This window comes from Gavialis gangeticus, unplaced genomic scaffold (genome assembly GCF_001723915.1).
Source record: "Gavialis gangeticus isolate Ggan-Ray unplaced genomic scaffold, GavGan_comp1, whole genome shotgun sequence".
Classification (NCBI taxonomy): Eukaryota; Metazoa; Chordata; order Crocodylia; family Gavialidae; genus Gavialis; species Gavialis gangeticus.
In genome coordinates this window covers 68,012,167-68,026,458 of record NW_017728993.1, presented here as the reverse complement: position 1 = coordinate 68,026,458, position 14,292 = coordinate 68,012,167, and the positions used below count along the sequence as shown (strand labels likewise).

Here is a 14,292-nt window from a genome sequence, read left to right as displayed (position 1 = left end):
TCATTCTCCAGCCCTCCCCTCCCCAGTCTGGCAACCCTTGCACCAAAACCTTCTGCCTGGGGGTTGCCCTGTTCATGACTCCATCCCGTCCCTCTCTCAGTCCCTGCAGGCAGCACCGTACCTAGACTCCTGGTGGCCCCGGGCAAACTTTTATTATCGGGCCCTCTTTGCCAGAGATAATGACAATAATAATAATTATTATTATTTTTACCATTTTTGGACCCCCTTCCTGTCTGGGCCCTGGGCGGCCCTCCAGTTTGCCCACGCCTGTGTCGGACCCTGCCTGCAGGGGCATGCACCTGCCAGCCTTGCTGGGCTCTTCCGCCTGTCCGACCCCCAGCGCAGCGCTCTTTCCTGCCCAGGGCAGGGGTCGGACTCCATGACCTACTGAGGTCCCTTCCGCCCCCAGCATCTATGAATCGATGAGGAGGCAGTAATACTGGAAGCCAGCAGATGGCACCCACTGCATTTTGAAAAGCTCCTGCTGCTCCCAGGCTGCATTGGGCAGCTCCTTGTTTTGGCCTCTTTAGCAGAGCTGCGCAAACCAGGAAGTGTCTTTGCAGCCGGGAGCAGGGAGCAGGGGCTGAGGCCTGTAGGTAGGTATTCCCCGCTGCATCCCTCCCTTTCCCCCTGGCACAATGCATCTGGCCACCTCTGTATCCTACTGGCTTTTGGGGGTTGCAGCAGGGCTGGCATCTGCGCTCGAGTCCCGAAGACCTGGGAGCGTGGCAGCACTGTACAATAGGAGCAGGACAGCCCTGCTGCCCAGAGACCTGCTGAACCCCGGCAGCGGCCACCAGCTGCCCTGCTCGGCAGTCCTGCCCGAGGACTGGGCCTGGGAGGTCCCCAGGGGCCTTCCCTCCCCTTCACAGAATACCCTGGAGACTTCAGTAAATGGCTGTGGGCTCGAGACCTGTGCCCTGATGCCTGTTTGCAGCATAGTACAGTTGTGCTTTCCCAACACGCTTGGGGCTCAGTGCCAGCCTGCTTCCAAAGTCCTGGGGTGCAGCAAGAAAGGAAACATTCTTAGTGTCATACCCTTTGCTGGCAGCCCTGTAGATGCTCTGTCTGGCTGGCCCTGTCACACACGCACACATACATGCGTCACCTACAGAGCTGTCCAGGCACTGCATCCAGTGTCTGTTCCCTCTGTCACCTCCCTAGCAGTTGAGATCGTGGCTGATGCGGGAGCTGGCAGTCACTTGATGTACTTATCTCTAGGCCAAGAGCAAGCTGCCCTCAGCATAGAGATGAGAATTTAACCCTTGTCCCTTGTTCCGTCAGGGTTCAGAGCAGGTGATCCCTAGAGGCATGTGGCAAAGCAAGGTCGATAGTCGCTCAGGCTTTCCCTGAGCAGGGATGGGCTCTGCTTCTGGGAGCTGGGCCGTGGCTTTGGGCCCAGTCCTTCAGTGAGTTCCAGGCAGGGATCCCCATAGCTGACTTCCTCCCTGCACACCCCAGTTCCTTACCCCTCAGTGCGTGACTTTGGCAAGTTGCTCAGCAGCAGTGCTGAATTAAAACTGAGAGCTCTTATGTAATTCTCTGGACAGTAATGGCCCAGGAGCCTCACTTGGTATTCGCTCTGCTCAGAGAGATTAAAGGGATTCAGTCAAGGCTGCAGCGACAGAGGCCAGAAATGTTGCAGAGCTCAGGAATACTGCCACCGAGTGCCCTGCTTGGACCAGCTGACACCTTCCCCAGCATTACCAGAGAAAGCCCCAAAAGATGCTGATGGTCCAGGATCTGGGGAGAAGCTATGGCAACTGATTGCTCGCTGCAGTCACAGCTGTGCAGTAACTCCTCCTATACAAGGTCAAGGCCCTGAGGGAGGCAGGAGACTTGAGAGTGGAGTTCAGGTCCTGCGATTTCTGATTTGCATTTCTCACCATTGTGTGTTTATCTTCTAGGAGTCCTGCTCAGCCTGCTAAGAGTGAGAAAGCGAGTCTTGGTCCCAGCCTGACTTGCTGGACAGGCAGCACTGTGATAAGCCTCCGTCAGAGAAAGGGGACATTGGGAAGTCATCTCTTTGCATGCTTCTAGAGAACCAGCCCTTCCATGCACGTGGTTCTGCCAGAGCTGCATGAGGGGACCTCAGCTCAAGCTGCCAGGGTTTGTTGGAAGAATGGGCTGTGCTCAGATGGAAGTGAACCCTGTGAGACACTGGCAGAAGGTGCTGTATGAGAGGCAGCCCTTCCCAGATAACTATGTGGACCAGCGCTTCCTGGAGGAGTTGCGGAAGAATATCCATGCCCGGCAGTACCAGTACTGGGCAGTGGTGTTCGAGTCTGGGGCGGTAGTACAGCAGCTGTGCAGCGTCTGCGTCTTCATTGTCACCTGGTGGTACATGGACGATGGGCTGCTGAGCCCACAGTGGCTGTTTGGGGCAGGCCTGGTCTCTTCTCTGATTGGCTACATCCTGTTTGATGCAATCGATGCAGGGGCAGGGAGGAAGGAGAATAGGCGGACACGGTGGGCAGACCTGAAAAGCACCCTGGTGTTTGTAGCCTTCACCTACGGCTTCTCCCCAGTGCTGAAGACTCTGACAGAGTCAATCAGCACAGACACCATTTATGCCATGTCAGTTTTCATGCTCCTTGGCCATCTGATCTTCTTTGACTATGGGGCCAATGCAGCCATTGTCTCCAGCACGCTGTCCCTGAACATGGCCATCTTTGCCTCTGTGTGCCTGGCCTCCCGGCTGCCCCGTTCCCTGCATGCCTTTGTCATGGTCACCTTCGCCATCCAGATCTTTGCCTTGTGGCCCATGCTGCAGAAGAAGCTGAAGGCGCAGACACCCCGCTGCTATATAATGGTCACTGTGGTCTTTGCCTTGTCTGCGCTGACTGGGTTGCTGACCATCTCCAGTGTTGGTGCTGTTCTCTTCACCCTCCTGCTGGTCTCAATTTCCTGCCTGTGCCCTTACTACCTTATCAGGCTCCAGTTGTTCAAAGACAACATCCATGGACCTTGGGATGAAGCTGAAATTAAAGATGACCTCTCCAGGTTCCTCATGTAGGCTCATCCTTGGTGCTTGGAAAGCAGACTTTGCTGTTTAGAAGGACAGGCTGGACACCACAGCTGCCACCAACACAACAGACTTTGGCCTTGGAGACATCTGGAGTGATGAAATTTCAGGAAGAAGGGTGGGTGACTTATACCCTTATAACAAAGTGTCATGTAGGTCAGAATAAAAGAAATTACTTTGTGCTGACAACTTTTGTCCAAGCTCCTGTTGAAAATACGTGTATCACTCTTGTTATTACTAGCTCAGTTGCAGCACTCAGTAGTAATGAGGGGACCACTGGTGTTGAGAGGAGTCCAGGCCAACATTTTAATTACCATATAATCTCACACCCCTCAGACCACATTTACCACTACCATGGCAGGGAGCTCAAAACCAGTCAATGGCCACCACTACCTTATCTATGCCAAGGCTGCTGTGGCTGCTGCTGGCAGAGTTAAACTATCAGTGTGCCCGTCCTCAGTTGGAAGGGATAGATGAGGCAGACAACAGTGCTGTGAGAGGGACACTGGTGATTTGAGCACGGTTCCTCTTTTCTCTATAGAGTCAACTGCATGCCAATACTTTTAACTATTTACAGTTTATTGAATTATAATATACATATTATTTCTTCTTATAGATATATATATATATATAAAATAGGTAACAAAAGAAAACTTTCCAAAATATTCTTAGCAATATCTTTTAACATCACCAAAGGTATAGATAAATATTTACAAAACGATAAGCCAAAAACCCATTATACCAAACTAACCCCATTCCATAACATTTTTGTACAACATATTCATAATTATGATTATAATTATACAAAATATAAGGCACAGCTCTACATGATATAAGGCGCATTTACCCCTGGATCCCAACTAGCAAGGGACGCTTCCCCTTCTATGGGTCTAGCTGGGAGGGAAACTTCCACCCGGGACTTCCCTCGGGGCAGGGCGGGGGTTGCCTTATTTCAGGAATGCCTCCCCCTGTGGGACCCAACTCCACCAGCAACTTACAGTTTTCTTCGAGGAGCCGCCAACTGGGCCTCAGAGCCCGTCGCTCAATCAGGCCCCACCAGCATTGTCTGCGTCCCTCCGAGACCTCCCCTCCTGGCCCCGTGCCCCACTTTGGGCACGAAGGGTTCTTCCAGCTCTTGTGTGGGGGGAAGCTAGTTGCTGCTGGCTGGGTTTACCTAGCCTTATGCCTAGGCCTCCCCTTTCCTGGGCCCTGCTCTAGGCTCTGGGGCTCTTTTAGTTCTTTGGCTGGGCCACACTGCAGGGCTCCGGTTGTCCGGCTTACGCTGGGGCTAAACTTTCGGCCAGGCTGCACTGTGGGGCTCTGGTTATCCAGTTTATTCCAGGGCTAACCTGAGCAGCCTCAAGCTGCTCCCAGGGCTGGCTCTGTGTGCTGGTCTGCATACCGCTCCATCCAACCCTCTGCTGAAGATGCAGACTTGAGCTGCCTTGACGCGGTTGAGAAGAGTCCAGGCCAACATTTTAACTACCATGTAATCTCACCCCCATCAGACCATGTCTACCACTACCATGGCAGGGAGCTCAAAACCAGGCAATGGGCACCGCTACCTTATCTATGCCAAGGCTGCTGTGGCTGCTGCTGGCAGAGTTAAACTATTGCTTTTACCTACACTGGAGGCCCTGCCCCTGAAGTCTGCCAGACCTGCAAAGCGTGGTCTTCAATCAGGTCCAGGGCTCCTCACCCCCACCCCTCCAATGTTCCACCAATCATCCAAAGTGTCCTTCTCCAAGCCGGGCTTGCTGGGCAAAAGCAGTGAGCCTGTCACACTAGTAATGGTGGAAAATGTTTAACCAAAGTTTGCTACTCTTGGCAATGATGGCACATTCACTGATGTGATTTAAGGTTATTGGGACTGATTGAATAAAGGAGCAGAGGAAGAATCTAAGTGGAGAGAGGGTGAGCCCCTGCTCACTGGGAAAGGAAGGGAATGCACCTGTGAGTGACAGCAGGCAGGAAAGCAGGAAGAGAAGTGCCTGAGAAGATAAGAAAAGAGACTGAAGAATAGCATGTTGGTGGAGCAGAGCAGGCAAGAAGTGAATGGCATTAGCTGCCTTTGTATAAGCTCTCTCAGCTCTCTGGCCACACAGCCAGAGTGCTGCATAAAGGCGCCACTACCAGTGCAACAACAATAGCAACAAAACCAATCCTGAGAGTTAGTTGGGTGGAGTGGGGTTTGTGCAAAGGAAAACTATCTGTACCACTTGGTAGTAGGAAGTGGGTAGGAATTCAGGGAAGACAGTAATGTATCCGACAGTCAGCAGAGGGGGCTCCTGACACAAGTCAGGCCAGAGGCAGCGCAGACTGTTCCAGAGCAGTTGTTCTGCTATGATTTCTGTCTCTTTTTCCCTAAGTGCTAATTCCATCTGTTCCTCACCATGGCTCACTATCCCCTACGTATAACAGTACAATGAACTGCTGCTTGGGCAGAACTATGCTACACAGATTCCTGAAGAGCACAAAGCTCTTTAGGAAGCCAATATCCCCAGCAAATACAAGCAAGGGGGAAAGAAAACACCCGTCTCTGTATATATTATATTATCTCCACCCAGAGGGTACAGCTTAGTAGTTTAAGCCCCAGATTTGCAATGCCCAGACTTGCTGGAACCACAGGGTCAAATCCCAACAGGGTTAGTTCTCCCCTTCCTTCTCCCGAGGTAGATGTAAAGGGATCCCTGCTGGTTGTGGCATATAGAGACTTTCAGCTGAAATCTGAGAATCTAAACTACTGTCTCCATTTTGCTTGGCTATTAGCAACGTCTTAGTCCAGCATGCAAGAGCAGTTGAGAAATTCACAGAAGGGATTCTTGCTCGGATGTATTTGGCCAAAAGGCTGTCCTTCACTTGTCTTTCCCCTTTGGGTTGTTTTTCAGCCTGCTGCTTCACTGCCAGCCTGCTGCATCTTTGGAGCCCACCATATTTCTGTGTTGCTGTAGGAACCCTGCATACCTTGCTTTGGTATATGAGCAATTCCAGAAATGAAAAAAGGGGTTAAATGCTGACATTTCCACTTTTCCTTCTGCCTCCCAAACAGAAGGCTGTAATGCAAAGATAAAGCATCTTAAGCAGATCGTGTGCTCTGACAAGGCAGGAATGCCAGTACTTCAATGGGGTCCACTAGGAAGCCTGCTGGTGCTCTGAATTTTACCTGGGAGATACCCAGATACTACGTTTCAGGGGTTGGGATTTACCTTTGGATAGCTAGAAATCCCTTGTTCATAAGGTAACACAAACAGACCCTAAACACCTGCCAGTGTAAAGTAATGAGTTGTCCATCATTTCCCAAGACGACACAGGATGTCTTCAGAGTTTTTTTCAAGACATATGGAACACCCACATTTTTCATTTTATGAATCAAAATGTTGGTTTGAGAGGTATGGCTGTGCAGAGCAGAGCCTTTGTTCTATTTCCCTAGAACAAACAGTGCAGGAGCATTCAATGGGATGAACTGTGGTGGTGAGCAGACGGGTATAAACATTATCCAGAACGTTCCTCATCTCACAGCGAATGATGACATTTGTTTGGTGCCTCGTGAGAAACTCCCACAGTCACTAAGCTACTCAGAAGACTCTTAACTCCATAAGAAACAAGTCTACGTGGTCACAAAAAATTACCCTGATGTTTCAAAACAAACATCTCTAAAACAGTTTTTCTATAACCCACCCAGTTTTCAAGGTGATGAGTAGGGCTACTTAGTAGGGCTGTGCTAAACAGCACCATTTCATTTTGACTTCTGTTTTGATGGGACAGTGTTTCGTTTCAAGGTTTGTTTTCTTTCAAAACCGCTGTTCCATTTTGTTTTGTCGAAACGGTTTCGACGTTTCGCCCATAGGCTATAATGGGGAAGAATAACTCTGCCTATAACTTTGTCACTTCTTGCCTGATTTGGATGAAACTTTCAGGGATGGTAGCCCCTTCTGAGGCCATGAAGCCTGCCATGTTTCAAGGACATAGGTGCAGGGGTTTCTGGGAAAATGCACCTCAAAGTCTTGAAAACAAAACTCATGTCACGTCTGTGTGTTAAGGCACAGCAGGGTAAAAACTGCATGGGTGGTGGCCCCTGCTGAGGCCACAAAGCCTGCCAGCTTTCAAGGAGATAGGTGCATTGGTTTCTGCAAAACTGCACCTCAAGCTTCTGACAAGCAAACCTCATGACATGTGTGACCGTGTGTGTTCTCCATCCCTCCCCCAGAGCATTGAGATTGCAAGGGACCTCGGGGAAGGATGACAGTCACAGGCCAGCTACACAGTCAGTATGACAGCAGTCCTTTCCCCCTCTCCCCCTCCTCTCCTTACTTTCTGTTTCCCTGCAGGCCAGCCCAGCTTCAGCTTTGAAACTTGAAACTTTCATAATGTTTCAACTGCCCTTGTTTCATTTCAAGGCCGTTTCAAAGCCCTTCGTTTCATTTCAATTTCGCTGTTTCCACCTCGAAATGAGTCGGAACAGCCGGTGAAATTTTGCACAGCCCTACTACTTAGCCCTGATTTGAGGTAACCATTTTGATTCTTGCTAGAAAGCCTTTTCATCACCCCCAAATCATCTGCTATTCCCTCTCACTGGAGCTCCAGTTTGTGAGCCTTGTCTCTCATTCTAACTGGCAGAATTATTTTGAACTGTGACGTTAGGGCGCTCACCCAGAAGAGAGTCTGGCTTCCAGTTTCCACATGAAGGACTGTTTATGAATGTTACATGGAGGTCACTGGATAAAACAGAGAAATAACCATAGGAGTCTGGGACCAAAGCTCCAGACTCTTCCTTCTCTTCTGAATGCCCAAACCACTGCACCACACGGTATCAGGGTCTTGCTGTACTTCCTTCCTGGTCCCACAGTCCTTTTGTTCCTCTTGGCATGGTAGCACAGCTGCAACAGGACAGAAGAAGGATGCTTCCACCTAGCCTGTTCTCTAGCTTGGTAGTATCAACACTTCCTTAGAGGGTGAGACCTGTGGGGTTGAATCCCTTTATGTTGAGGAGGGCCCAAACTCCTGATTTGCCACTTTCTGGAAGTGCTCTAACCACTAGGCTATCCTTTAGAGGGCAGCTGTCCCAAGCCCATCTTCCAAAAAATAAATCAATGATCCCTCCTTCATTTGCCAAAGAACGAGTAGAGGTACTTGCTCTCAGAGAGCAGGTTCTGACTGCGGATCCAGAGTGGACAGTGGCTCTTGCCTGAAGTACGTCTCAGGCACCTAAGATTTGGAGAGGAAAAGGAACACACTCTTGGACTTAGTGTTTCCTCTTAGCTAGCTCTAGGCCACTCCCTGCCCAGCATATATGCTTTTGGGTTCATGCTTCTGAGGCACCTTATTCCCACCCTGTGCTGTAGAGGGAGTTCGGAGACCTAACTCTTGGTTTTGGATTTCCTTCTAGGGACCTAATGCCTAAAAGTGAAGCAGTGCAGCTTGTGGGTACCCAAGTGCCTTCATTGTGTGCAGTGGAGGTGGGGGCTTTCTTCAGAGTAAGGCCTAAGCCTTAGCCTTAGCCTTACTCTGAAGAAAGCACACCCCCCCGTTGCACACACAAAAACATTTCACTGGGAGGCAATATTGCTGAGCTTCCTTTCCCAGAATTCCCCTCCTTATACTCTTCAGCAAGTGGGACACTTTCCACTAGCTGTGGAAATAGGACCTTTGTACACCGGCAGTCCAGGAGCTGCTTAGCCCTTGTTTGAAATCATAGTCTATTGTTTGCATCAACAAAATGAATAGGAAAAGTATTAACTGACTGAATCAGATCCACATGGGCTGTACTGCTGTCAAAGCCAATGGGTGTTTTGTCACTAATTTCAATGAGATATGGGATCATGCCAGTAAATTTAGATGAGGAATAAGCAACAGGAAGAGAAGCTAAACCGTGTGTCTGATCCAAAGCCCAGGGACTCAACAGGGGTCTTTTAACTGACTTCAGAGGCCTTTGATCAGATTCTAAGACACCACCTTCATAAAAATCTCCCTTGTACAAATGCTTTTGGGCTCTGAAAGATGAATAAAAATGGCAGGATGGAATTCCGCTGCAGAAATGACTTCCAATCACATGTGATGGGCTTATAAGTGAAAAGCCGTTTGCTTTTCCTCTCCCACTCCTTGCCGCTGACTCTGCACACCGCTTCAGAAAGCCTTTCAGGCGTGCAGCATCACTAATAATAAAAATCCTGCCGTCGGGGATTCTGGAATCCGACCGCTGCGGAGCACAGAAACGCCTCGTTGCGAGAACGTTCTAGCTGCGACAAGAACATTTTTCTCTTATTTTTTCATGAGGCATCTGTGGCTTGTTACAGACAGCAGAGCTAGAAAAACAAGATATCCCTTTTGTTCACACTGTCAGGTAGAAAGAAAGAGCTGGGAACCTGTGTGCCGAGAAGACTAACCTGTGTGCTGTGGGACATGCTCACAAGATTGCTTTTAGGAGACCTCTCAGAATCGCCGTCTGCTTTTAAGTAAGGTACGAACAAGGGACTTTTGAACAATTATGTGTTGTCCCAGAGAAAGTTTATTAGAAGATTGGAATGAGAAAAGATCCTATGAAAGAAGAATTCTGATACCACCTCCTTTGTCCTTTTGCTAATCTGGCTCGCGGGGACATTTTATTAAACAAACAATATCAAGTTAGAACTCAAGTGTCATCTCAGCGTGTGTAGCGTGTTCCTCGTGACTTGTAGGAAACAAATAAGTGACTCCGGAGTTCCTAACACCTCCGGTTCTTTATGTCACCTGCCAAGCTCTAAATGTTGTCACGGTGATGGTTGCATCTCAGTTTTTTGTTTTTAATTGAAGAGAAACCACTAAAGATCAAGAACTCCCATCCCAGCCTCATAACAGCAGCAAGCTTACCAGACATACCTAATTAGTAATCAGGAGATGTTTCAGTTGTATTTCCCATTATTTCCGTATGAGTAGATTTCCAAAACAGCTGTTCTCCTTGCTTGTTTGAAATGTCCCATGATGATTTGGACTAGTGACATCATAGCACTTCCATTCAAAGTAGAAGCAAGGAATTTGCCTATAGGAAAGTGTTAACATTCATTTCATTCGAAGTTGAGCAGGTAAATAACAGTTTCCCCTGATTCAGGTTACCCAAAGAAGCACACTGGATTTCAGATGCAAAATCCGCATCTGCTTTTGGTTGAAGCTCTGTTAATCACCACAAAGTTTAATTAACATTTTTTGGTAGCAGAGCTCTAGTACGTTTCCTTGGCAAATGTGAGTAAGATTTTCTTCCTTATAACTGCATTATAAGCTGAAGCTGTAATTCTTCATTGAACTGAATTTCTGGCATGGTTTCATCTGTATCATGGACCAGGCTGTAAGGCCAGGTACAATATTGAGGATTTGGCAGCAAAGTTAATTCTTTCCTTTGCTCAGGAGCTGATCCAAATGAGTGTCACACCAGGGTTTTCAGGCTGAGGAAAAAAGTGTATCTGTGGTAAACAGGACTTTTGAAGCAAGAATTACCTGCTTGCCTGGAAGTATTAGGAAGGAGATTAAATGAACCAGCTTTTAGAACTGCATCATTACCACCCAGACCATAACAGGTCTGAGAGGGTGCAGAGGAGAGCCATGCGTGTGATCAGAGGGCAGGAAAACAGCTTTTATGATGAAAGGCTGAGAGCCATGGGACTCTTCAGCCTGGAAAAGCGCAGGCTCAGGGGTGATCTGGTGGCTACCTTTAAGTTTATCAGGGGTGCTCATTAGGATCTGGGGGAACATTTGTTCACCAGAGCACCCCAAGGGATGACAAGACTGAACGGTCACAAACACCACTGTGACTGGTTCAGGCTGGACATAAGAAAGAACTTCTTCACTGTGCGAGCCCCCAAGGTTTGGAACAGACTGTCACCTGAGGCAGTTCAAGCACCCACTTTGAATGCCTTCAAGACACATTTGGATGCTTATCTTGCTGGGATCCTATGATCCCTGCTGACTTCCTGCCCCTGGGGTGGGGGGCTGGACTCAGTGAGCCTCTGGGCTCCCTTCCAGCCCAAATGTCTATGAAATCTATGAAAAGTAGTCCATTACGATAGGTCCAGCTCAAAATAGAATGGCTGCCCTTTCAATTTGGTGAAGAACTGACCTAGCAAACAGAAAGAGCAATACACATAGGGACAAGTCTACTTCTGAAGCGATATCTCAATTATTAGAACATGCAAAAGAGCCTCTGCAACACTTATGCAGACAAAACTCTTGAGGTAAAGGCAGTATCTTGTATTAGACCAACTAAATAGTAGCGAAAAATTCTTTCTTTGCAAGCTTTTGGGCCCCAACACCCTTCTTCAGGCAAAGGAGAATTCAAAGATTGTAACATTTTCTAGGTTGGTATGAAACTTAATATTGCATAGGGGAACTGAGAGATGGTAGATTCCCCTGGGTGGAAAAGTCCTTTAAAAAAGCTGCTTTGCAAGTATGCAGATTAAACACAGACAAAGGCTGAAGCAGGCTGGTTACCTGGAGGTAGAAGATGGGAGGCAGGGTGTTGAATTTTACTTCATTCTTGTTCAGTTGTGAAGTTTTCATTTCAAAATGGCTAATTACGAGATTTTCCATGTTTCAGGGATACTGGTTGTTGCCGAATTGGTCTAAAGGCATAGGCAGACAAAACTCTTGGGGTAGAGGTGATATCTTTGCAACATTTAGATGGTTGACATGCAACATCTGTATAGCAATTTGCACAAAAGCACTCAGGTGTGACAATGATGAGTGTACAATAGATGGCAAGACAGAACAGGTGGTGGCACCAGTTGATTGCAGTGACTGGGATAAATTCTTTGTAATGTAAATTGACAGAGCAAGTTCAGTCTGATTAATAGTCCTGAAAAATGGATATGGAGCTACCACCATTGAGACAGCACCAGGTCAGCCAGTCCACCTAATTTTATACCACAATGCAATAAAATTCCCTGAAGCCTTGTTTCTTAGCAACAGTGCTGGACCTTATGGCTTACAGAAAACTTGAGTCTCAAGATTATGGTTGTGAACAGAGGTAGAAAGCAATTGTGTGTGCCTATGTCAAAAAGATATCAAAGCTTAAAAACTGCCAAATGGGCCTGGTATTGTGTTGTGAGGTTACACAATGCAAGAATCTGCTGCATGGCAAGTGTCCCTGTATCACTTCTCCAATTAGTGCATGTGTGGTGTTAAAGAACTGGCTCGGGACCAACCAGCTAAGCAGCAGCTCCTCAGAAAAGGGCCTGGGGGTGCACAACAAGCTAAATATGAGTCAACAGTGTGCCCTTGTTGCCAAAAAGGCTAACTTCATACTGGGTTGCATTAGTAGAAGCGTTGCCAGCAGATCAAGGGAAGTAACTATTCCCCTCTATTCTGCACTCGTGAGGCCACATCTGGAGTACTGGGTCCAGTTTTGAGCCCCCACTATAGATGCAGATGAGTTTGAGAGGGTCCAGTGGAGGGCAACACAAATGGTTTGGGGCACATGACTTCTGAGAAGCTGAAGGAACTGGTCTTATTTAGAATGCAGAAGAGAAGACTGAGGGGATTTGATAGTGTCCTTTAACTATCGAAAGAGTGGTTACAAAGAGGATGGAGCTGGACTGTTCTCAGTGGTGACAGAACAAGGAGCAATGGTCTCAAGTTCCAGCAAGGGAGGCTTAGGTTAGATATTAGGAAAATCTCTCTCACTAGGAGGATGGTGAAGCACTGGAACAAGTTACCTATAGAGGTGGTGGTGGAATTTCCATCCTTGGAGGTTTTTAAAGGCCGGCTCAACAAAGCCCTGACTGGAATGATCTAGTTGAGGATAGTCCTGCTTTGAGCAACGGGTTGCACTAGATGTCCTCCTGAGGTCCCTTCCAACCCTCATTTTCTACGATTCTAACACCATGAAATCACTAAAGGGGACATGAGGCAATGATTTGGAGAAAGCTTTTTTACCTTCATTAGTGTCTTCTGCATCTCTTGGGTTGTAGTTCTAACACAGCTTGGAGGCTTGGGCTGGATGAACAGTCCTGCCTCTTGCTAGTTTAGCTACCTTCTGCACTGGGGTTTCCAAAAACATCTAAGGATAGGCTGAATATAACTGTGCATAATTACACATAATATTGACTTCATGTTTTGCTGACATTGACAAGGTAAACAGTAACTCAGTGGAACTCTTTGGCTTTTGTGATGTAGATGCATTGATAGGATTCCCTTCTAGCCTAAAACAAATGTAAACCTTTGCAAGCTGACAACCCCCCCCAACCCAACAGTAACAAGGAAAGAGTTAAATAGTATTCTGCAGGTGCAGTTTCTTCATTTTAAATTGCGGTTTCAATCTCCACTGGACTCAAGTACTTTAAATGGGACATTCTCATTTGATTTGAATCAAGCCCAACTTGTCAGTAATTCTAAACCGGTTAGGGATAATCCTTGCTCATCAGGGGAAATCATTACAATGTGCTGCCTGGAATCTTCATCTATGCAACCAGCCATCCTTCTAGCCTGCATTGGGAATGATACAAAAAAAAAGAAAAGAAAAAAAAAGCACATTTAAACACAACAGTGACTATTTGCAATCACCGGGGTACATGCCTCCCATGTGAGTGACTGATTGCAGATCAGGGTCACTCTCTCTCTCTCTCTAGATGATGACTGAGTTTGCTTTTTATGCTTTCAAACTGCTCAAGGTAGAATTTCCTCATACGTCTCTGAGTCTCATAGCTGATGCTATTCCTCAGTCTGTGTATGAGTTAAGTGACAAGAAAACTGACTGGTAAAGGACTATGGATCTTAAGTCACCAGTTCAAAGTCAGCCTAGGTCAGAAATAGTCACCGGAGGACAGCTTTGTAGTCTGGCCTTTATTTGCCTTTTTTGTGTATTTACAACACTTACACTACAATGCTTTACGGGTGGGTAAACCGACACAGGCAGATTAAGCCACTTGCTCCAAGGTGCAAGTTAGTGAAAGCTGGCACAGATCCCAGCACTGGGGCTGGAATACCAATAGGAAGGGCAGGGGCAGTTGAAGCAGGGTAAAGCAAGGAGTGGTGCCCAAAAGAAATCCCCAGCTGGGAGGAGTTAATAGGGTAGCTACCAGGTAGGGAGGAACCAAGCTGTCACCTCTGCTCCCCCATTTCTGCTTCCTGCATTACCGCCATTGCAGATCCCCTGGGGCACACATTTGGTTTGGCTTTCTTCCTGAGGCTTGCTTGTGTGTCTTCTTTTCTTTCCCCCTCTCAAATTACAAATATACGAGAGGAGTGAATTGCCTCAAGGAACTGAAATAGCCCCGCAAACTTTCTCAGGATCAGTTCATGCA

At 47.6% G+C, this 14,292-nt stretch overlaps 1 protein-coding gene across 1 annotated transcript; it reads left to right on the top strand.

Moving 5' to 3' along the window:
* The first annotated feature begins 512 nt into the window (after window positions 1–512).
* PIGC (phosphatidylinositol glycan anchor biosynthesis class C) lies at window positions 513–3,226 on the top strand. Its single transcript, XM_019501946.1, has 2 exons — window positions 513–596; window positions 1,908–3,226. Exon 2 carries the CDS (start codon window positions 2,081–2,083, stop codon window positions 3,014–3,016), a length of 936 nt encoding a protein of 311 aa, XP_019357491.1. The 5' UTR covers window positions 513–596; window positions 1,908–2,080; the 3' UTR covers window positions 3,017–3,226.
* The last annotated feature ends 11,066 nt before the right edge of the window (window positions 3,227–14,292 follow it).

Bases quoted from the DNA above. Each gene is read 5' to 3' on its own strand.
- PIGC (XM_019501946.1), top strand. From the start codon at position 2,081: ATGAGGGGACCTCAGCTCAAGCTGCCAGGGTTTGTTGGAAGAATGGGC.